The 24,338-nt window shown below is 43.5% G+C and overlaps 2 protein-coding genes across 3 annotated transcripts in view; one reads left to right on the top strand and one right to left on the bottom strand.

Annotated features, from left to right (window-relative positions):
* The window catches only part of RAB3IL1 (RAB3A interacting protein like 1), a 59,829-nt gene extending 38,560 nt beyond the window's left edge, over window positions 1-21,269 (top strand). For both annotated transcript variants that reach the window (XM_062577972.1, XM_062577975.1), the window contains exons 11-12: window positions 13,715-13,844; window positions 21,122-21,269. In XM_062577972.1, coding sequence (XP_062433956.1) covers window positions 13,715-13,844; window positions 21,122-21,147 — 156 coding nt within the window. In that variant the 3' untranslated portion in view covers window positions 21,148-21,269. The remainder of the gene's footprint in view (window positions 1-13,714; window positions 13,845-21,121) is intronic.
* FADS2 (fatty acid desaturase 2) lies at window positions 685-23,809 on the bottom strand. The gene is made up of 12 exons (XM_062577970.1): window positions 23,350-23,809; window positions 15,969-16,079; window positions 14,395-14,592; window positions 13,863-13,964; window positions 12,824-12,949; window positions 10,218-10,278; window positions 9,609-9,685; window positions 9,282-9,379; window positions 6,596-6,692; window positions 5,100-5,179; window positions 3,939-4,064; window positions 685-3,516 (listed from the first exon to the last, which is right to left on the bottom strand). Exons 1-12 carry the CDS (start codon window positions 23,554-23,556, stop codon window positions 3,465-3,467), a joined length of 1,335 nt encoding a protein of 444 aa, XP_062433954.1. The 5' UTR covers window positions 23,557-23,809; the 3' UTR covers window positions 685-3,464.
* Between the last annotated feature and the right edge of the window lie 529 nt (window positions 23,810-24,338).

Consider the following 24,338-nt stretch of genomic DNA (forward strand, 5'->3'; position numbering starts at 1 on the left):
AAAAGAATGACCTGTATCAAGAGAGAAAGCCGAAGAGATATCACCTTGCCCTTTTTCAGATGACTAATTAGTTCTGAGAAAGCTGGGGCAAAACTGTACTTAAATTTCTGTGTTTTGATCACAGATTGGAGCCTGCAAAGGGCTACCCATCTGGAATTGCTGTATCTTGTCCCATTTGGGGCCAAAGCCCAGCCAAGTCATATGAACTTTTACGTCCACCTATGGCTTAAGTTTGCTGTTTTACTGAAATTTCTAGAACATCTGTGGTTAAATCAGGTTTTAGAGTGGTGTTACTTGGAATTACAACATGGCAGACGTCTCCTGGCTTCCAGGGCTCTTTTTCAGGGATCCCTTGAATTTTCTCTGATTAATGCATGGAGAACTTGTATATCAAGGTACATCTGAAATTTCTTAAATTGAGAGATAGTGGGCTGGATTTTTAAGGGGGGTAGGAAACCATATGAGCAAGGCTGCCAGAGAGGCTTCATCTGACAGAGTAATCAGCATCTTACATTTTCACAATACAAACTTTCTGGGTTCATGTGTACCAATAAGAAAAATACACTGTCAGTTACTAAGGGTTGGTGACTTGCTCTTCTTTCCAGAAAGGATGTTTTCATCTTGCAACAGCAAGAACAATATATGACACTTGGAAATCACTTCTGACTGTAACATTGCACATTTTTTTAAATTTTTTATTTCTGGATTTTAGCAACTGAACATTCTTAATCAAAAAGGAATTTTTGAGGGTCTGAAAGAAGCAAGTAGCTGGTCTGGGAGCACAAGAAAGAGCAAATACCAGGCTCTCTTCTGTCCCCCTTTCTTCCCTTTGATATCTTGTGCTAAAGTCATGGGGAAAAAAATGCCCGTTAGGTGAAGAGCTTCCCTTTCCTTCTGCAGATTGTGCCAGCATGGTTGCTCTCCTGGAATGTTTCAAAGTCTTTCAGCCATCCTCAGTTGTAGCTGCTATCTCCCAGGCACTGCTAGGCCAGGTTACTGGGTTGAAAACTTGTTCTTTTAGTGAAAAGCAGTCCTTCCAGTAGATTGGTCAGTGGCAGACAGGAAGCCAAGCTGCTGAATGTTGTTTTACCTAGGCTGAGCTACTAGTCTCCTGCAATTTCTCTAAGTGTTAAAAGGCAAAGAATTTTCCAAGACGAAAAGTAAGAAAGGAGAGAGAGAGAGAGAGAGAGAGGGAGGAAAAAAAAAAAAAAAGAGGATAGAGCTAGTGAGAAAGAGGCACCTGTATTCAGAAGAGATTTGCTCTGGAAACAAGAACTGGAGGAGTGAAAAAAAATATGAACCATCAGAAAAATAAGATGAATATTTAGAAGATAACATTGCTGATGCTGCTGTGTTTTTGTCGTTGTCCCATGCTGGTGCAGTGACAGTGAGATACATTCAGGGAGTCAGAAGGAGATGGAGATATTAAGGCATTCTTAAGAGTGTTAGCCACAATTCCAAACTAACCCACTAATACCTGTTTAAGAAGTTATAGCATCCAGAAGTATGTTATAGTTTATGCTATTAGAAATCAACTATAAAAACTGTTCAAAGTCTGGCTGGGCTTCAGACACCCTGTGACAATAAATTTTCATCCTAACCATTCCTCAAGATATTTGGATTTTGTTACCTTAAAGGTATACAACACCAAAATGATAAGCCCTTTACAAACCTTAAGTATCAGTAGCTATGTGAAGTGATAATCCTGCCTGTGACTTTTCGGTCTGAAGTTTCCAGTTACAAACACAGTAATCTGATCTTTCTTTCTCTTTTTTTTTTTCTTTTTTTCTCCCCAAAACTGAGGGCTAGGAATACATTTTCTGAAGTTTTCTGGAGTTAGGGACTGTTTTGGAAACCATAGCCCTCTATCATAAACCAAAGAATATGTTTGTCTCTTTTCCACCTATTAAATTTTAAACTAAAACCCCCTAAAGCCTGCTCCTTACCTGGAGTAGGCTTTGGATTAGGTTCCCTGTTAGAGAAACAGCTCGAAGCTGTTCAACTGCACCTCTGGAAGAGCCATTAGACTGGCCAAACAGATTTTGGTAATTAAGTATTGGACATAAAGAGTTTTAGACAAATTTTCAGCAGTTTCTATGGAAGGTTGCACATCACCTGGTCAATCCTGTTCTCAGCTGCATCCCTGAAGGATGTAGGGGCTAGGTTGAATGGGTGGGTAGCTGCTTTCTTTCTTTCTTTTTTCCCTCCCTAGGAAGAACTTAATTTCTTTTCTTTTGTGCTTGTTTCCAGGACCTTTACTGGGTATTGCTCCTGGCCTCTGACAAGTAGAAACAGTTTTGGTTTCTGCAATGCATGTGCAAGCAGGCAGAGCTGAGTGTTTTTGAGTCACACTGCCTAATGTATTTATTGCCCAGCAGCTCTCCTCCGGTTAAAAAAAAAAAAAAAAAAAAAAAAAAAAGCCATTTGTAGTTACATTGGAGCATTGCAGAAAATTGATGGGCAATGAGTAAGGCTTGCCCTGTGTGACTTGCTTGTGTTTTGCATGCAAGTTACTGACAATCATAGTGCTTCTAATGGGCCTTGTAAAGCCAGACCCAATGCTCATTAGGGAAAGAAAATAGTCCCTCTCCCCAAAGGAGACATCATGTTGCTTCAGCCTGGAGCTCTTCTGCAGAACCCTAGAAGTGGCTGCAAAAATGCAGCTATGGATGCAGTCCCATATTAAAACCCTCACTTAGTGGCACTAGGATGTTAGTGGTGCAGGATCAGTATCACAGCCTTTACTAAAGTGATGCTATAATTAGAGAAGAAAGATGACAGGAAAAATGGAGACTCTGGCAAAACCACAACAGGGCCATCAGCACCAATATAGTCACTCAGTATAGCGCCTGCCAGTTCCTGTGGAGGGTGATTTCCACAGGCAGGGTGCTGGGGATCACAGCCCACGTGAGTTTCCTACTGTGGTGGTTATCGGGACTGTTTTAATTTTCCTTAACAGCAAAAAGAAACTGCTCTAAGCTCTCTTGCACAAAGATGAGAAAGAGAAAAGAGGTATAAATTGACTTGGGTGTCCTCAGATTGCAAATATTGGTCAGGTGCAGAGGGTCTCAAAGCCTGACAAATGACATGGGTCTGTGAATCAAGGGCTTGTGTGTTTTCAGGTAGAGCTAGAATTATTATTATTTGGTGGAGAGAAGGAGGATGGATTTTGTGCCCCTTTTTAAGCACTCCTTCTCCCCATCCTCTCCCACCCTTCCATCTGTTTTGTGCAATAAAGATGTTGTGTTTCATCTTCTGAAGACTATGCCAAGCATGTTTTTCAATCTGCCTGTATTAAACAGTTTGTCTGAGCCCATCCCAGTAACAGTTCACAAGACAGGAAACTCCCCTCAAACTGCACACGGATACAGACTGAAATCTGATAGTAAAAGACATGCATGTGATCACCCCTTCCCTCCCCCCATCCCTCCCTGGCACTCACATCTCCCCATTAAGATTCAAGTTCACTTATGGAGGTAGGCATCCAGCCAGAGATCTCCAGATTTCTTTAGGGACCTGTAGAAAGAAAAAGAAGAGGAATATGCTTGGCCTGTGAATCTTGCCTCCATTGTTTCCTTTCTACAAAGGAAGAGCCTGTTACTGAATGTGAGGGTGCAGAAGTTGCGCTGGTGGACAGTTACACACTTTCTTCCCTATGATGTAGTGAGGCACCTTCCCATGTGTTGTCAACCAGTGTTGCTTCGCTAAGTCAGGGGAGCTGGGTCATTTCTGCTGAGAGTCAACATTTTGCAGGTGCTCCTTGGACCGTGATATAAAGGTTGTTATCCTAGCTGACATCAGATTATGAAATACTGACACAGTATTTCTCAGGGGTCCATAGTGTCCTGAATTCTAGTACTGTTTTGCTGTGATACAAAAGATAGGATGTTCCCGTAAGAATGAATTGTGGGGTGCAGAGGGTATTAAAATGCCCTTACCCAATGATGTCTACGAATGCTTTTCCAAGAGACTTCTCTTCATACTGGACTCCGTACTTGGCACATAATGACTTCACCAAAGGTTTAACCTTCCAGAAATTGTGCCGTGGCATCGTTGGAAACAGGCTTGAATAGAGAGAGAGAAAACAAGCCTGAGAACTCTGCAGCTGAACCCTGAGGGATGGGCATCTCCTTCTGCCTTCTCCTAGCGGCTAATTATTACTGCCTCCTCCCTAAGCTATACAAGCAGACAGAAGGAAAGCTGAGAGAGAAAACTATGCTTTTCAATCCTCTGTTTCAAGGTGGCTTGTGAAAACTGAATGCACTGATTCTCCCACTGCTCTGTCATGCCTCAAAACAAAGCCATGTTCAGAAAAATAGTGAAAGCCTGTTTTAGGAAAAAGAGGACACCACAGGTGAGATGTGAGGGAAGCAAGAGTGAGAAAACAGCATCAGTCTACTGAGATAGCTGCCCATTTCCTTTGGGCAATAACTGATGTCTCTTGCCAAATGGACCTGTCAGCGATCTCCATTTGGAAGTTCATGGAATAGAGAAGCAGATAAAGAATTTGGAATCACCTTACCCTGTGCTATTCAACAGGCATTTAATTTCTCTCCAGGCTAGATTCCAAGGCAATCAATTGAACCATAAATACGCTCTTTTACATTTTGTATTGCCACTCGTAACTGGCTGTCCATATAGCTCTGTTTTTTAACATGTTTCCTGAAACCTGGTACCCAGCAGTGTACACAGTCCCACATGGCTGCCCCAAGACTATACAGTGCTGAAAGTGCTTTTAGTCAGGGAGGGGAAATTTCTGAAATGGACACTAAGCTTCAAGTAGTTAGTATAGGAGTGTGAGTCTATAGCCACTGAAATCGGCACATCCCTACCACTGGTATCTAGCTAAAACCGGTGATTAAAATTGAGAGTGAGGGCTGAAGTATTTAGTAGCAAGAGGGAAAAGACACCATGCTTGGTGGTAGAAAGAGAAGATGACCCAAATTAGTTTGGGATTTTCTTTTCTTCTTGATGTTCAGTAGTACTCCACAGACTTTCTCCCATCCCCTACACATGTGCCTTTAGGAGTCTTTCCCTTGCCTCAAGTCCAGAGCTGTGGCAAGCTGGTAGTAGCCAGGTGATTCTGGGCCCATACTCACTGGTGCTCGATTTGGAAATTCAGGTGCCCGGTGAACCAGTCATTGAAAAAGGATTGCTCAATATTGCAAGTGGCTGCCAGCTGTGAAGGCAAGAAAGCAGCTGTGAATATTAGTGAACGCTCACAAATCAGCACAAAGTTCTCCTTGCCTGTGACAGTGGCTGGAGAAAAACTTGTGTCTTACTGCACCCCTGAGCTGTTGAAGGGCAGAAGGCTGACATGCTGAGCCGGCTGGTTGCAGCAAGGGATGCTTTAATCCCCTCGGGGTCTGTTGTGTTGCTATTGCTTCTGGAGGTTTCAACAGTGGTAAAAGGGACAATATGAAGAGGTAATTCAGGGACGTTTGGTGACTAGTCACGCATCAGTCCAAGTACAGACATGCATCTTGGGCTGCTGAGTTGAAAAACAGTTAACAACAGGGCCAAAATGGGGAAGGCAAAGGGGAAAAAAAGATGGGCACAGGAAGCCTACTTTTCTCCATTATGTCTAGTTATTGCCCAGTGTGTTTGGTTTAAGTGCAAGTTCTGAATACCTTGAAAATGTTTTCTTAGCTGCTCTGGCTGTTAGTGATTGTAAAACGTAGGTAGTTTTTCTTAAAATCCTCTTACACTCTTAACAGGCTAAGCTGTAAATCCTGCACAGTAACCACAGAAGACATACCCTTCTCACCCCACAAGATGCAGCATAAAGCCACGTCAGTGTCAGAGGCTTCTCTGTCTTTCGTACACACTCACACTTCAACTCTGTCGTGCACACATTTTACTTCTCTTTCTATAAATCACTCTCTGAGTCTGTCTACAAATTCCAGTTACATAAAGTGCATAAGCAAATGCTTAAGATAAACATCTGAATGCTCCCATGACTTCAGTGAGCCTATTCACGTGTTCAGTGTTAAACAAACATGAAGGTACTTTAGTGAAGCACAAAAGGAGAGAAATTAGCAGTAAGACTTTGAAAGCTTGTATTCAAGGCCCCATTAATAACTACAAACCCCAACTAGAGTAATTAATGCGTGAAGCGATTTCTTTTCTCTGCTCAGTTTTTACCAAATTCATAGGACCAGTAGCAAAGTTGCTCTCCTTATCCTCTAGGTCTGAATGAGACTTGGAGTACTACAAATAAGAGGTATCTTTCAGCAGAGTGGATGTGCTTGGCCAGGCATTGAAAAGATGTTGAAAGCAGCTGGCTTTCATTTCAGACCTTATTTCCAAGATATGAACTTTAACCACACTTCTTGAACCTGACACTGCCTCAGCTCTGAAGGAAAAGAACATAATCTTTTGGTTGTTGTACTTGTCACAGAAGTTTGGACTTCCATGTCTTGAATCAGCACTTGTTCGAGGGGGAACATGCTGATGGCAGAGACCATAGACTGTTACTTTGTATAGTATTGTGAGAGATGGCTAGGGACAGCGATAATGCAACCACTCTTTGAATATATAGCTGATCCATTGTGGGGTGAATGGAGTCAAAGGTATCCTTTTCCCTCCCAGTTACCTGAGAACTGAGCCAATCTCTGTGCTTCTCGCTATCAATTTCCATTGGAATGTGATTCATCTGAGTGACCCACACAAACCAGTGACTCTCCAGAAACCTTCAACAATAGAGAAAAAGCATGACATTCTATGTTGCAGATCAAGATATGAGGTCAAGAGAGGGGGTTTACAGGGAGCAGAAAGAGGCATTGCATGTGAAGGAAGTATTTCTGCAAGACGTGGAACTAAACAAATCTCTTTCTATGGAAAGTGGAGAGAATCATTTCTGCAATGAATTTCTCTTGCTCTCTTTGTAGCTTTGGGACTAGTGCAATTACAGTTCACTATAACCAGGAGGTCCTACTGTGCTAACCCTCTGCTTGATTTTTCTTCCTCAGAAGTAGACTGATCTTTCGCACTACTTCCCTTTCCCGTAAATAAAGATAATCTAGTCACTTGAGAAAGTAAGTCCTCATTTAGAAATGCTTAGTAGAACTATTTTTATCTTTCCAGTTACTTGCTGGATATACATTGTTTTCCAAAATCCACCTGCTCACCTGCCCATTGGTGTTAACTTTCTGGTTCAGCAGACTGGGGCTTCCAGTTCTTTTGCTTCTTTTTTGCCCTCCCTTTCCCCTACTCCTGCCCTCTTTTCGTTTTATTTCTTTTTTCTTTTCTTTTTTCCTTTTTTTTTGTCTTTTCTTCTCCATTTTCTTTATCATAATTCTCAACTCTGCACTGGGCTGCTTATCACTTTAGAGTGGCTTGTTTACTTCTTGTGGTGTATGACTGCATTTTCAGCACTTGTAGAATAGTCTCTAGAAACCCACTTTCTTATTTTTGCCCAAAGCAGTTTCTCTGTCTCGGGTTGAGATGTACATTGGCAAGGCAGATGTCCAGAAGCTGTCCTTGATATAGTCTTTGAGCTGGTTCTCTGAAAGAGTAGATGATCTCAGTCTCTACTTTCACCAGCAGTAACGTCACAGAGCCACAGAAGGAAGTGAGCTGAGTGAAGCAAGGTCTCAGAATTTTTTGAAGTGCAGATGTGGTTTTGATGAGTGTTTGTTTTGCTTTGTATTTTAATCTATCTGCTAGAGGATGAATGAATCCTGTTATGTGGTACACCAGCTGAATAGAAAAATCTCACCTTTTTAGTGATTATTCATGTCTGAAGTCAAAACAAAATGGAAATGCTTTTATCTGACTTTATACCTTGTGTATTTTGATTAAAACTGGTGACTCTCCATAAGCATCTCGCTTTCTCTGAGCAATGGGAGGGCTGCTCACAAGGTTGCATTGCTTTATAACATTCTTGGGGCTTTTTCCTTACTGCCTTGTTGCCTGATGAATCATGAGAAACTGGAAACAATTTTACAAGAGGAAAGCATTGCTTCTTGCATTTTTAGCTTAATCAGAATAGAACAGTGATAGAAATAGCAGGCTGGTTGTTAGAAGTTTTTCAGTTTGTTTTAACACCAAAGAATTTGGCTAAGCACTTACACAAACCAGTCTTTTGACCAAAGTCTTCTGCAATTGCGAAGACTCAAATCATGAACAGAGATATTAAGTTGTGTGGAAGGGAAAGTTCTGATTTTATGAAGGTTTTTGCACGTCTGTCACTGTTTCCTTTTCTTCAAAAACTGAAATATTTTAGAAAGTGTTTCTTATTGTGATAAAATGATTCCTTAAAACTAATATTGGCCATGGAACTAAATGCAGCCCTTTGCTATTAGCTAGAAGACTAGAAGCAACTACATGCAGGACAGAAATACAGATTCAGTGCTGCCATCTGGAATACTGTAACCATCCAGTGAGTAAACTTTCTAAGCCCTGCCATGCTTGATTCACTTAGCAGCTCATGCCCGTAGTTCATGTTTTAGGTCTTTCACTGAACTCTGTGCATCAGTTAAACAGCAATAAGCATAATAATACTGTTTCTGCACTGGTAGCAGCACACTGTGAGGTCTGGTAATCACAAAGGACTAGAAGATCAGTCAAAATCTAGCTATATTAAGAAATATTTCTCCATAGATTTAAGGAGGGATAAAATGTAGCTTTGAAGAACTCGAACTGGAGCAGCTGTTCTGCTTTGTGAAACAGCTTTCTGGGGCACTGACTGTGTCAGTGTGTGGAAGTAATGACATATGTGCATGCAGTACACTGACTGTACACTCTGCTGAACTGTGAGAAGTGGTCCTTGTTCTCTGGGTGACCATGCTTGAGCAGGAGGGTAGAACTAGATGATCTCCAGAGGTCCTTTCCAACCTCTGCTATTCTGTGATTCTGTGAAGTGGTGAGTGTTTCACTCCCAGGGGCTGGCAGTGCTTTGGGTGACTCCTGAGTTACCTTTCTAGTGAACGGGGCTACCTGAGGTATTCTGGGAGGATCCAGCCTAGGTGAAAGTGCAAAATGTGCAAGTGTGTTGGGATCGGGCAGTGTGTGGGAACAGTGAATGAGGAAATAAAGGGGAATCCTGCCTGAGCTGTCACAAGGACCAAGGAAGATGCCGAGCAACAGAACCAGCTCTGCTGAGAGAAGGAATGATAGGAGGAAAGCGAAGCTGTAAAAATACTCAGGCTAATGCAGAATTAGGAAGATGTCTGCAGAGGACCTAAAGAAAGAAGGCCATGGGACACAGTAGAGCTGAGGCTCTGCTAGTCTGATGTTGGAGGGAGGGGAGAGCAGAAGGGAGGCCCTTTATCTCCTACCTGACAAAAGTGAGGAGAAACAGGGATCCCAGAACGCCATAGAATGGGATGTACGTGATGAAGTAGCGCATGTAGTAACTAGCGGCCCAGGCCAGGTCCTAGGGGAAGAGAGAAGACATTAGGCATTGCTTTGCCCTATCTCACTTAACATGGTTGTGTTGGTAACGTTAGGGATACTGGATAATTAGTACAGCAAAGCATGCCCTGTCCATCCTCCTCTGGCAACTGTCCTTGCACTGGAGAGATGATTGGCCTCTCTCCCTGCTCAAGTCTGATGCCTTAGGAGTCAGCCAGGCCACACAAGAACAGGGAGGACATTTCACTCACCGCCCAGAACCTGCGCCTGATCATGGTCGAGATGATTTGGATTTGGAAATACACAGGGATGAGCAGAGGTGGGAAGACTGCAAAGCAAACAGAAATGTTTCAGCCATCTAAGGAAGTGCAAAGGTGTATGACATGAGAGCAAGCCAGTGATCTAGGAACTGGTGCCAGGAAAGCCTGCCTAGCATCGGTCAGAGAGGCGTGTGCTGGTAATAGCGGAACCCCAAGATGATAGTTGCCTCTCTGTGAAGGAGTCTCTGCTTCATGCCCGTTCATCTTTAGGTATCAAAAAGCATTGACTGGTGACCCACAGTGCTTCTATGGAGCCACTCCCATGCTGAGATTAGTTCCCAGTCTCAGCTGCTTCCCTTGCAAAGCCATGTAAAATGGCTGTGCTGGCAACGTTAAGAAAGCTTGGATATCAGTGAGGATATACTGAACTGACTGTGGACCTGTACAAATAAACCATTAAAGGCACTGCAAGCCCTAGGAACAGAAGGATGAGTTGAGATGTAAGGAACTGCTCTGTTAACACAGCAGGGTCTGGAAAGTAAAGAGCCTTCAACTCCCCTCACCACAGGGAAAAATGAAGAGGACAGTGAAGATACTCACTGAGGAAGAAGTACTCGTGCTGATGATTGTAAGGCAGGTACTTCAGCTTCTTCTTGCCATACTACAGGACACAGATGAGAAAGTTCAGTTTTGGATTATGACACCCATACATAAGAGGATATTCTCTGCAATACTTCTTTATTTATTAGCTCTTTTTAGTTGGAACTGGGGAGTTTTGACCTAGTTCCCACACCAATAAAGATTAAAAAGTATTTGGTATGGTTAAATATCAGCAGGAATTAACCTGTACAAAGTTATCTAACCCTACTTTTCTCTCCGGCATTACTGCTAGAGTCTTGTGAGAGTGTTTCAAAACATGTTGGCTGATCGTAGACAGAGATTAGGGCTGCTCCACACTGCAAACATTTTTTATATATGTGTATGTATATATATATATATATATAATATCCTGCCTTCCCAGTTGTGCTAGGTATAAATTCCTATTTAAAGTGTTCTGGCTTGATATACAGATCATTTTTTTGTCACTTGACAGCCTGATAGCATTTTTATGCACTTCTCTACCTTCTGCCATGCCTGTGGCTGTGATAAGAGTTGCTGTTATCTGTCTCCATCATTACTTTTACAAATACGGGGCGTAAAGAGGTTGGACCTTTGGTAAGTCATTACACAGGATGGCAGAGCAAGGCACTGAACTTTGGTTGGTTTTCCAAGCAAATGTCCTGACCGCTGATTCATTTGGACTTATGCAGTCATCAGTGCTGTGAACTTGTGCCATCAAACAGATCCTGTAAAGCTTATTGTACCAAGAGTGGGAGAGCTAGGGTGGCCTTTCACTATTAACTATGGGAAGCCACATGGACATGTTCAAATCTATAATGTCTGTGTCACTACAGTTGGCATGTAAGAGATTGGAAATAGAGCATTGTCACTGACAGCTATTCTGCACTGAGTCCTGTACTGCTTTGGTCCACCTACAGACAGCAGATACAGGAAATGGAGGGGTTTCTCCAAAGACAGGGTTGGACCTTTGGTCATTACTTCCCGTAGGTGCTCATTTTTCTTCAGTGAAAAGAGGCAGCTGAGAGCATCTGGGCTCTTAAACTCATCCCTTTAGTTAAAAACCTAGAACCAGGTAGAAAAGTGCCCAACATTTTTGGGCACCGGGAATGTTCACACAAGAAGCTTACATGGAGAATCCAGATTGGTGAGAACTCACACTTTTGCTTCCAGCACAACAACTTCCCAATGAGGGGAAGCCTTGTAGCGCTGGTGAATCAGCCGCATCAAGTGGAACTAAGAGCTGGTAGCACTACAGTCAGGAAAGCTGATACAAGGTTTTACCTGACCCCTGTAACACATTGCACTGGATATCTGCTGCAATCACAGAAGATTACTGGTATCAGTAGATTATAGAAGTAAAGATAGACTAATAGCAAGAGTGGCAGGAGTACAAATAAGTGACAGATTAATTCTGCTTGGTGGTCACTGACATAAAAGGAATTTAAATTTTCCCTGTAGCTCAGAGTGCGCAGCTGTAACCACCACGTTAAACTTCACCAAGAGAAGTTCTGGTTAGATAGTGGAAAGAGCTTCCTGATGATTTTGAGTGTTGGACTGGAGTGCTCAGTCAATTCACACAGTGGTGAGATTTCAGGGAAGAATATTACGGTACGCTGATGCTGGGCGTATTTCAGCTGCATTGTAGGAGGAAGATCCAGTTTTCATTGTTACCATACATGTCTGCATTCTGTTTTTTTCCCTTCAGTGGCAGAACCACAAGCTACTTTTAAACCCAGTTATCAGGCATAGGATTTTAAAATGGGATACACCCACAGATTTAAGAGCATGGTATTGATGTCTTCTGGACGCCTTCTGGATAGTGACTTTTTAAACTACAGGAGAAGGCTTTCATTTTAATCATATAAAATGGACCTTTCTATCTCTTAAAAATTTTGTGTCTACAAGACATTCCTTGTATGCATCCAGATAGCAGGCCTCTCCAATATGTCTGGAGCTACTTTCTTCGTAGTATAACAGTCAGCTGAGAAAGCATTAACTTTTTCGTTTCATATTTCTCTGTATTGTACTTTCTGTTGACATCTTTGTCTTTTTTTTTTTTTAAAAAAAAAACTAGAATTGTTATTCTACTGTACAAAAACTGAGAATGGTACCTTATTCCTTCATGCAGACTTCTATACAGTAAATATTTTGGCTGTGGAAGGATAGATTGAATCAAAACATTTCAATATAGCCTGTTACTCCATGTGCAACATGTTAATACATAGTTACTCTAAGAAAATTGTTCCAGGAGAGTGAGTACTGTAATCTACTATAGCCCCACGGACTTAGTCAAGATGTCAGTCATTGAATTAGCCCTGGAGTGAAGGAGGGGTACAACCATTTCTGGGTAGCCTGTATCAGTAGAATGTTTCCGTGTACTATGCCCTTCTAACTCAGCTTTGTTGGCTTGCGCCCTCAAAAATGTAGTCCTAGTCTTTTTTTTTTTTTTTTTTTTTTTTTTTTTTTTTTTTTTTTTGTTAGCATTTCAAGCTATGTGCATGTCTATCAACACTAGCTGACTCCTGCTTTTGGAGAAGCACTCTCTGAAGCCTTCTAGGGCAATGCTATTCCACTTTACACCTTACCTCAACGGGCTGTGAATCTCCAAGCACAAAAATATGCAGCATGTTCACATCTGGGTCTTTCCTGAATATATTGGGCTTGGCATGGTGTTGGAAGTGACGGTGGTTCCACCAGTTTGCAGAGGCCCCCTGGGTAGGTACAAGAACAAGGAGTTAACCCATGGAAAAGCATGGCTCCTCTAATGGTAACATTATCCATTCACTCTTGTAAACCAAAACAGGGTGACTTTGATTATGCCCAAATTGTTACCTACTTTTAAAATAGCAGTAAACAGTAATTGGTTAAACTGTCAGTTCCTATGAGACTGCTGGTATGGGCCCACTGAAACTAGTAATGTCAGGCTATTTTGCCGTGGCTAAAGATCTTCCAAATTGTCAGAACAGGCAAGAAAGCGATACCTTACAGAATTATGTGTCACTGTGTTTTCCCACAGGTGAAGCTGTTATTTGTGGCTGAATGGTAGGCTTATTTTTTCTTGCTACCTTACTAATTACTGCCACTGGTTTCCTTCTACTGTCTGTGCCTGTGAAGAGTGAGGCAAGAGCAACTAGACTTGTAAGAATGGCCAGAGATGTGTACCATCCCCTAAAATTCCTTCTGTAGTTGGACACTGAAAAGCCTCAACTGCACTGGACTTTGCTGAGGACAGAAGTTCTGTGGGTACCTTGAGTGGGCAGGATATAGCTGTATGGGGCACTTAAAAATTACCAAGCCTTAGTGTGAGGGAGGTGGAGGGCATGGGGAATGTTGAAACAGGATGTTGAAATAGAGCTTCATGCAATTTGATGAGCTATAACCTCAGCCATGATAAATTGGTGCAGTTCCACTGAAACTTGTGGAATTATTGTGATCTGCAACAGCGTTGGTTGGACTCTGTTCTCTCTTCTGCACAGCAGTCCCACATGGAATTGGCCACTAATTTCTCCTGCCTGAATTGGCTCACTGTGGAACAGCCTAGACCTGCCGTCTCCTGCTTTGACACAATCCAAGCAAGTGGATGCAGCTGCTTCTACAGTGCCCTAGGTACAGAATGACCTTTACCTTCAGGTGCCCAATCACAAACTTGTGGACTATGTGGTTCCACACAGGCTTCTTAAAGACAGAAAGGTGTCCAAAGTCATGTTGCAGCCAACCTGCCTGGGCCTGGGAGGAAGGAAAATAAAGTAGTTAGAAAGCGGGTTGAAATCAGAGTTAAGCAAAAAAAAGCAAGTAAAGATGGAAGGCAAGTTGTGTGATTGAGTGTGTGTGTGTGAGAGAAAGAGCGAGAGCGAGAGAGAGAGGGGGGTAGACAGAGAAATGGAGATAGAGAATCAGTGGAAGTGTTAAGGGGAAGATCTCAGTTTCAGTTGTGGAGAGGGCTACGTGGAAGGAAAGGCCCAAGAGGTATGAAGAGGTTTGTGTGAGGGGTATTCAGCAGTGGGTAGGGGTGATCGGAAGGCACAGTGGAGCAGGTGTAATGTGAATGTTTTTCTCATTTGCATTGGTGATTAATCTGACATGGAAACTGAGTGTGCACCAGCCTCCTTCAGGGTAATTTGGGTAGCCAGTATGCTCTGTGCCTACTACTTCTCACCTGGGAAGTTGCAAGGATGCAGGCAAGGATGAGAGTTGTGATCCAGCCTGTACCAAAGTATGAAACCATTAACCAAGCCAAAGCTTCCATTGCGATGATATGGGTCAAGTAAAGGGAGAAGAACCAAGGGCTTGCTCTGAATAAGTTCATATCCTCTGCTGTCTTCCTCAAGGTCCGGAAATCCTCCACCAACTGGGACTGCAAAATGGATACAGATGACCCAGCATAAATGTTATAACAAGTCTGAATGTGCTTTAGGAAGCTTAGTTTCCATACTAAGTACCCAGGATGTTTCTTGCAGTAGCTGGCCTACCTCCTAAGTAAGCAAGGATCTGTCTTCATACTTCTGCTGTATTCCAGTTCTCCATCCCACCTCCCTATAAATAAGCTCCCGGCTGGTCTGAGCCCATATCCTGACCTTTTGCACCCTGAGCTAGGAGGGTAATTTAAGCCTGTTGCTTTGAATCACTACCTTGCTGCATTGAGAGCTGCATCATCTGCTCACAGTAGTCTCAACGAGCTTTACAAGTATTAAAGAGACAGCTGGAGAAAGAGAGAATTCAATCTCATTACTCATGGATAATTTCTGAGCTCTGGTGATGAACGCACAATATCAGAGTAGCTATGGTCTATTTAATATGTGGGTCAACTAAAGTGCAATTGTTCACAAAGGGCATTCCAGAGTGAGAGCTGGTTACCGTCATTGCTTATATGGTGACTGACAGAGATACACCATAACCACAGGCAACTAAGAATAACAGGATGAGGTTGGGTTTCAGAGCAGGAGTTAGCCATGCTGTGCCTGTGCCTAGTGCTTGAATAATGCATGAATGGGTTGTCTGGGAGGGATACAGAGTTGGCCTTGAGGCCAACTTGGTGAGGAGTTCTGCTGGGTTGCTGCTCCCTAAGCCGCTGAAATGAGAAGTCTGTTTCACTTCAGCTGGTTTGAGTCTTGAAGCAGGAGTTCCCCTGGGGTGTTCTGCCAAAGGGGAGTTCTGGAGTAAACAGTGGAAGAGATTTGTCTTGTTGAGGTGGTTAGCAACTTTGCTTTGGAAGTCGTTCCAGCCTTCTCACCCCCCTTGCCCTCTCCTTCCTCCATAACACGCAAGCAATGACATGTGTTTCAGCACTCGGTCCCCAGAGAACAGGAGAGACACCAGCCACAAGAGCTAGCACACATTTCCCAGTGCACATTCCTCAGTCCATTGTTTCCCTCCAGGATGGGATCACTGCGGTATGGGCATCTGGAATGGGCTGCTAGAAATCAGACGTGATTACCACAGACAGAGCTGTTGGCGGCTCTGTGGAAAGGAAAGGCTTGTACTGCCAGTCTGATGTGCCACCTCCCTCCCATGCACTCTTTAATCTCTAGTGGGATGTGCACATCACTGCACAGAGGCATTCAGGCACTCCCTCTCTGGCGCTGCCTGTAATGAAGAGAGCTTTATAATTTGTCCAATATTTTTTCACATAGGGACTTGGAAGAGATCCTGAGAGAAAAAAAAAAGAAAAAAAGAAAAAAAAAACCCTCAAACATACCTATTACAAATCTCAGTTTAGAAACAAATACTCACATTCTTGTCTCGGTCCTGGCTGGGTTCCCCTGGAGCAAGTTCTCCGATAAGTAATGGCTTGAGAAACTTTCGCACCAAAGTGGGATTGATATGAAAGGCTTGGAATGCATCCTGGAGTAGAAATATGAGTAACTGTGTGAAATTCAGAAGTAACTGTTGGTTCCTATCCATCACACCATTCCCCTCCATCTCTAGCACTGTCCTTCTCTGCAACAGTCTCTTGTGTGAGTCCTCTTCTGAACAAGTGGCGTGGGACTCTGATTCCTGTCTCTCTGATTGCTGTTCAGTATGGTACTAGTAAAGGCTGCTGAAATTGCTTATCTAGCAGGAAGTGAATGGTGAGATTTGGGGTACTCTCTAAATATATGGTGAAAGGCACTGCAAGAAATTTCATAAGCAACTAAATACTTAAATCCTGCTAATTCCCTTGGAAGGTAGGCAGATAGGAATTTGTACAAATCCCCATTAGGATATAAATACCCTTTGAAAGTCTGCTGCCAGGAGGCAATTCAAGATAGGGTTGATTTTTTTTTCATATTATGTGCGCCTTGGTGTTCACCTAGTGCAGACTAGGAAAGAATGGACTATTTGCCCCATAGGTGAATAGATATTCACCATAAGCCTTGGTCTTGCTGAAGGACCTGCTCTATAAATACCAAGTGTGCTTTGAATGTATTAATAATAGATATAGGTCCTTTTGGACCTAAATCAGAAAAAAAAAAAAAAAAAAAAAAAAACTCCATCAAAGTACGATTACATGTTTTTGCTTACTTCATTTCTTTTTAATTATGTTTCCTCAAATTGACCAGCTCAGACCCTGGTTTTCCTGCAACATGGTTTAGGAGTCTGGTAGGCTAAACATATTTTAGGACTATGGGAAAAGTATTAATCTGAAAGGGAAGTTTACATGTCCTGTACAACTGTCTACAGAGAAAAAAAAAGTATTATGTTATCCCTCAAAAAACAATCTAAATCAGAAACTGTGTGTGTGTGGCTGCCTTATGAATCCAGTATGTCTCCTTGATTCACTATATGTTTCCACCATTGTGATACCTCTCCTTCTATGCTATAAACCCTGAATACTGTGAAGTGGAAAGTATTAGGTACTAACAAAAATCCTATGGATTGTGGCTACTCAAGAACTGTGTTGCTGTTTTTGCTTTCTAAATATTTCTGCTGTTCTGAGCAAGGGCATGTTGGTGATCTCTAAGAAATGCCCTGTTTTCAGGGATGTCTTTGATCTCTGCTGTGGTCCTGAGAGAGGACCACTCATTTTGGGTTTAGTGATTGCCCCAGGAGCATTTTTTTTTCTCACCAGACAACTATAAGCACATCATGACAACCCTCTGTGCTGCTGTGAAAACAGAAAGACAGCTCTCCTAGTTAGATGTAGAGCAAGTTTCCTAGAGTAGGTTGTTCCAACTGCAAACAGATGTTTTACCTGATGTGGCAACGACCTTAGGAAACATTCATAAGACAGAAAGATCTGGACTGTCTGGGTCCTTGAGCCCATTTTTCAGAGGTGGAGATGGTGGGACCAAATGACAGAAAGAGCAGAGAAATGGAGGAAATTGTTTTCCTTCAGCTGTTCCAGTAGAAACTGAAGGTCTCTATTCCCACTTTCATAATGTATTGTCTGCAGTAGTTGTGTATGGAAACTCTGAGGTGATCAAACCCAGATGTACCTGTGGAACCAGAAGCACTACTAGTGCAGTTCTGAGGACCCCAGCACTAACATAGCTGAGCAGAGTGCTGGCTTCTCATTTGGGAGACTGCATTGCTCTTTTTGTTCTATAAGATGAATAGCTGAATGCTATCTTGACTCCTCCATATTCTAGATATTACACAGTTAATTTTATCTATCTCCATGATTTTCCTTGCAAGTCCAAGTAGAAATGTCTTTACAAAGTCTCAAAGAAGCAAACAAAGACTTGGTTGCATACCAGAACTTCAAGCAATTGCTTTGAAGTGCTTGCTATCAAAGCCTACAGGGGTGAAGACCCCATTCAAAAAAGCTCCTAAACCAGAGAACAGCTTTATTCATTAGTCTGAAACACGCTAAGTAGGTTAACAATTGTGATGAGCTGATAATTATCAAGACAAGTGATAAGGCTTGTCACTTCTATGGTTCTGTGGTGTACAGTTAATTGTCTCTGTTACAGGCCCATAAATCTCTTGTGAGACTGCTTGAGTATTTGTTGTGTGGTACATGCCTTGACTGCTGGATATATTTTACTATGGTCTCTCAAACACATGATCATAGACATAGTTTGTTAGGTTTCAACTGCAGAATCTTACTGGTGCCTCAGCAAAATTGTGAAATAAATCCTGTCTTCAGCGTATGCTCTTGAGGCTGGGAAAGCAGGAAATCCTGCTGGAATAATATTTTTATTCCATATGTTCAAGACTTTTGATACCTTTTCCCACACCGAAGCGCAATGCCCTGTTTGTGGTGTTTTGATCGCAGGACCAATGACTTCACTACCTCTCACTGTTTTAGTCCTCTTTAGGGTCTGGGAGTTTTCCCTCTAATGCAATGGGCTCTTCTTTTACCCTACTCCTTCCCCTTTCTATATGTTTTCATGTACCCATATCCTACCTATGCCTGCATGAAGTGTGTATTTGATGCATCTGTTGCTAATGGTGAAATCTTACACATCCTTCCCTCCACAGGGCATGGCTTGAATTTTTACCCCAAAGGTAGAGGTAGTGAGAGAAAGATGACAAAGGTCAGGACCTCTTACTTTGTCCTTGCCCTTTCCTTGCTCCACAGAACTGGAATTAACTCTAGAAATTCACATGGGAGAGCTGTAAAGATGTAGCCCTATGAAGTGCTGAGACTGTCTGCTGTACAGGTCCCCATAATAAACTACATTTAAACGTCTAAATTCCTCCTCTATGAGATGGCACCTGGCCTGAGAGCTCCAGCTGTGAAGAAGGCTTATTTTCTTTTGCCCCTCTACGCTCCCCCTTCATCAAGCTCTGTCTAGTGAAAACTTGATGCCTTTCACTCTTTGCAGAGACAAACCAATGGATCTCACAAAGGCCAGAAGGCCAATGATTTCAAAGATGGGGTAGTTGGAGAAAGTTTGTCTTCCTAACTTTGTCAGACATCTTGGCTAATGAGTCTCCTCTCATCTTGTCGAAATCTTTATATTATTCATTTTAAGACTGAATAAAACTGAGGTACAGAAAAAAAACAGACTCAAAAACAGAAGCCAGAAGTACCAAGTTGCAGCCTGTCTTCCTTTGTCCCATTGCCTGAAAACTGTAGGGGCCAACTCAAATTTTGCCTATTGTTCTAAACAGGAAAAGCAGACTGGAAAGTACTCACTGTATCCAGCTGACCTTTCTGGAAGCTTTCTTACATTAAAAGGCTAACCCTGGTATTAAAAAATACCAGCCAACAAGCTTAGTTCCAGAGTCCACCAAAATCAATAGAAACTTTCATCCGACACCGACACTTTGGATGGAGCTTCAAAATAATACTCTGACCACAGAAATTTTGCTATGGAGGTATGAGAAGGGAGAAAGAAAGTTGATCTCAGTCATTTAATTTGAGGTTAAATAAATAATATACAAGAAGTTAGAGATGGGGCATGGGGAGGCAGAGAGGAAAAACTGGATAGAAGTGCAGCAGAGAAAGAAAATACTATGGAATAATTCAAAGGCTTGTGAATGCCATAAAATGCCAGAGACTATAGGAGAAGCGGTAAAGAAAAGAAAAAGTCATTTCAGAGTTTCAATGCATGGAGTAAAAAAAAAACTGAATGACAGAAATGAAACTGAGGTGCACATCTTTTGTAGAGCACTGGATGTCCTAGTCACTCTCAGCCCCGTGGGAATGCTCTTTTTAAAACTCACACGAAAGTGTCCAAACCGCCTCCTTTTGGGACCAATTTCAGAGATAAATTGATACTTGCTACCACAGGGGAACATCTGGCTCAGCTTTTCCATGAGGACTGCCCCACTGGCAAAACTTATCCAGCTTCAAATGTTGAGTGAGACACGTGCTTTTTGACTGCGTTGGGTTCACGACTGGTATTACTTTATTGGTGCCAAAATAAAGGTAAAACTCTAGGATCAGCAAAGCTGTCACTACAGCCCTGTGCAGAGGACACTTTGGATATTCCCACGTGGAGGAATCCTTGTCTGACCCATCAGTTTCTGTCTTTACTTTCAAGATCTGTCATTTGTTTTACCATAATTTCTACCCACCTCACCCTCTCTGGTCCTCACAGTCCTGAGTTTAAAAAATACTGTTCTCTCCCTTTGACAGGACATTAAAAGACTGACTTGCCACAGATGATGAAGTAAGGCTCTAGACAGCGTAAGACTTTTATGAGTGCCTCCAGCACTAGTAGTGTTTTGCCCTTGGTCCAAATACGAACCTTCATGAATGTTTCACCAAAACGTTAAGTCTCGTTGCTGGTTTCCTTGCCTGGTATCATCAGCAGATGGTGTAAAAGGGAAAGAAAGAGGAAGGAAGATCAGAATGAGGTTGGGAGGGAATGTTTGAGAGGAAAAAAGGCAAGAAAGGAAAAACAGGACAGAGTGAACACCTAACAAGTGATAATGGACGTTGATATGATATTGTTTAATTAACAATAAAAAAGAAAAAAAGAAAGAGTTGTGGGAAATCTGGCTGGCTACCACCTGATGACAGTAATGGAGATCTCTCTGATTCCTGTGGTATTAATGGGGGGCAATTCAACTGCAGCTTCTGCCTGACAACCTGGAAGGTATTTTTGTCTATCCTGGCTTTCCTGCCAGCAGCCTATTTGTTGTCAAATCAGGCTCATAAAAGTTCTGTCATGACTTTTCCAGAGAGAGATTGTCTCCTCTGTCTATGGACGTAATAGCCTTGCTTCTTTCTGGGCTGAATGAAAACATGCTACCAGTCTTGCCCTTTACAGCTGCCTCAAGCCCATGTCATGAAGGAAATTCTGGCAGTAGGAAAGTGGAGCTGGCTAAGAAGTAATACGCGAACATGTAACTGATATAGGTAGAGAAGGGGCCTTTTCAGTATAGTCTCTGAGCAACAGAGAGAATGTCATCTCCTGAATACTCTTACCATCAGTGGACAGGAAGCTATGGTTACAAAGGAGTACCTTTTTAGTTAGCTACTTCTCATGTATCTCCTCCACTCATAGGTCTTGAGTGCAATGCACCTGCCTGATATTTGGAACCATCCTCAGTGCCGTGCTGGAGGAGATAGAGAAAAAAGGTAGAAGATATACACTCTGAGAGTGCCATGTGAAGTTTATACCCAACCTCCCGACTTTGTGGTCTACTGGCCAGGTAAGTTGAGGTGTCTTATGGTAATATGCAAGTGGGAATTACCCCAGCTTCTTTTGGTAAAAGCAGCTTTGTTTTGTTGAGGTATGAACTGCAGTTGAGCATTGAAGTGCTCAGTGCAATCAGAGGAAGCACCTTCCACATCTCTAAAAGGCAGAGGCTGCAAAGTACCCTTGCATACTCTAAATCTTACCCATTTTCTAAAGGCAACCATGCATCATGTGATACCAGAACAGGTTGTCTCAGCCTGGCATGCTGCATCAATATGCTAAGGTAAGGCCTGGAATGAATGAATTCTGAGCACTGTTAGTACCTGTAGGGGAAATGCATGCCTAAGCTAGTCTCGGCACTCTTAACCTGACCAGCATGAGCTGGGCATGCTGAATGTGTGAGCTGTCATGGGAGCTACTCAATCAGCTTTTTTGCAAACACCCTGCTACGAGTTAGCAGAGGAGCACACACATCATCAAGCAGGGTATTGAACTAAGTTTTTATCACTGCCTTTTCCTCCCCCTAAGCTCTCCCGGTTGTGATATCTTGCAGCACAGAATGAATTTTGTCAGTTAGGCCTTGGCAGGGTCAAGGCCAAGGCTTTCTTATCCTGAATGAGCAAGAGTTTTTTGGCAGTGTTATTTACTGTAGGGTAGTTGGAAAACAGATGCCAATTCCCTTTCAGTGCTCCGTGCAGGATGGTCAGTCTCAGAGCACTCTCAGACCATGCCTTCATGGCATGTGCTCTGCGTACAGTCCTACTATATATGTTCAAGGTACTCTGTGGAAGTGGGAGGAGAGACAAGGAGGATCAAGAGTGGTAGGATCACAGATCTGTGTTTCAGTCTCTCTTGCAAAGCCTGGAGGCAAATGTAAGACCAAATACTTTTTGACTTCTAGTTGAGGTATTGGAGTTAAACACCTGGGGGCAGGAGTGCTAACTCTTCTGGTTTCAACAGGCCTGCACTTCTGCAGCTGAAGGAAAAACTGGCCCATTTCCCTCTTTTAGACAGGAAAAGCCACTGATTCTGTGGTTTCATTGGAAGGGGGTAGGAACATCAAAATCCATCTCAGCACTTTAAGGAAAATAATGGAGAATAATCACAGAGTTGGTGACCATAAGCAAATGTAGATTGGTGAAAAGCATTAGTAATTCTTGCTAATTAGTTCTGCACATACACCCAGTCTCCTTCTTAGGGTGCTAAGAGCTGTGGAAGACAAACAGTTAATGTTACAGCTTGGTCTCTCCTGCTCTTACCCTGCACATATTCTGAAAAGCTCTGAGGCAGTTCAATTTTTATTAACTAAGGGCTGGTGCCCTGGGTGAGCACATTCTCTCTGGATACACTTCCGAAGAAGGTGGCTTTGGGGGAAACCACAGACAAAAATCTCGGAGGCAGCTTATTCCTTTTTCAAGCTTCCACCCCCCCTCCCCAAGCTGTTGAAACGTGAGAGGTAGCTGCAGCAAACCAACTGCAGGAAGCAGCTGTGGCAGCAGCAGCGAATGGTTCTTTTTTTTTCCTTAGAAACCTGTAACAAAAATCTCAAGAGAATTCCCTCCTGGGAAAAAGCTAAAAAGCTCCTTGTTTTAGAGCCTCAATCTCGCCCTCTTCACAGAAGAGGCTTTGAAACAGTCTCCTATTTAACCCTTTCTTGTGCTTGGCTGCTATAACTCTGCATGGCAGACGCTACCCACCGAAGAGGAGAAGACTTGGGATGCTTGGATCAGGAAATCAAAACTCCAGGCCCAGCACAAACAAGGGACAAAGGCAAACAGCAGGACTAGAGCTGAGCCAAACCATCTCTACCAACCAATCTTCCAGATGCTGCAAACAGCCATGGATCAATGGAGCTGATTACCAAGGATTTGCATCAGTCCGTACCAGCCTTTTTTTGCTCCTTGGTGCTAAAGCAGTGAAAGGGATGAGCTGAATGTACAGCAGGTGTTAAGAGAGATGGGGAAAGAAAGGCAGACAGCGGGCTGCGCAAAGACTGACTCACTTCTCGAGAGCCACAAGGAAGGAAATGACCTGTCAGAGGCTGCTGCTGGGAGCCTGGAGGCAGCAGTGTGTGTCTGTGCGTGGGTCCTTACCGTGGCATCTTCGCCGGCGCAGTGGCTGATCACTCGGTGGCCCCCAGGGTGTCTGTTTGCCCACTTGGTGACATTGTACACCTTGCGCTCTATCACCAGCCACTTGTCCGTCCTCAAGTTGTGCTTCTGGATCTCCTCCCAGGTGTAGAAGCGGAGCTGCGCCTCCCGCTCCCCTGACTCCTCTCCTTTCTCCCCCCCTTTCCCCATGGGGCCAGCTCCTGCTTTGTCTTCTCGGTGGAACGGGGAGTCCGGCCCTGCACCTCCTGTGGATGTGCTGGGAGGGGAAAAGCTTTTCTTGCGTGGGTTAACTCAGCTGATCCCCTGTTGTATCCCGTTTCCTTCGCTCATGTCCTCCCTTCTCTTTGTCTCGCTGCCTGGCCCCTTTGCAATCTTTCGGCTTCGCCGCTTGCTCCGAAGTGCCCCCTAGGTTGGTTTTTCCCGCACTGGCGGACTTTCTCCTCGCACATAGCCCTGTTTTGTGGCAAGCTCAGCCCCTTCCTCCTCCCTTCCTCTCCCCCCACCCCCCCCAAGCATCCTCCTCCATTCAGTAGCGGTGGGGTTGCCACAGCGATCAGCAGAGCTTCTGCACCAATCGGGGCCCCGCGGCCGCCGGGCTGGGCCCTGCCATTGGCCCTGCGCGATCTTTCGAAGAGAAAAGCCGGCTGCGGTCCAGGCCGGGGCCGCGAACCCGCCGAGCGCCGCGGCCCGCCACAGCCGCCGCTGCTCCGGGCAGCGGCGCGGCCTGTGACGGGAGGGGCAGCCGCCACCACTCTCTCTCCCTGCCCCCCCCTTTTTTTCTCTTTCCATCTGAATTTTGGCTTCCAATAAAAATAATAAAAGCTTTATTTTTTTTCATTCTGTCTTTCAGAATTGCCACTTTGTTGCTTAATTAGCTTAGAAAAATATACATCTTCTGCCTGATATTTGCCTTGTGCTGTTTTGTCTTCTTGAGTTTGGGACTCAATGGCTGTCAGACTTAACAGTTTGGT

The sequence above is a fragment of the Rhea pennata genome, chromosome 5 (genome assembly GCF_028389875.1).
Source record: "Rhea pennata isolate bPtePen1 chromosome 5, bPtePen1.pri, whole genome shotgun sequence".
NCBI classification, from domain to species: domain Eukaryota; kingdom Metazoa; phylum Chordata; class Aves; order Rheiformes; family Rheidae; genus Rhea; species Rhea pennata.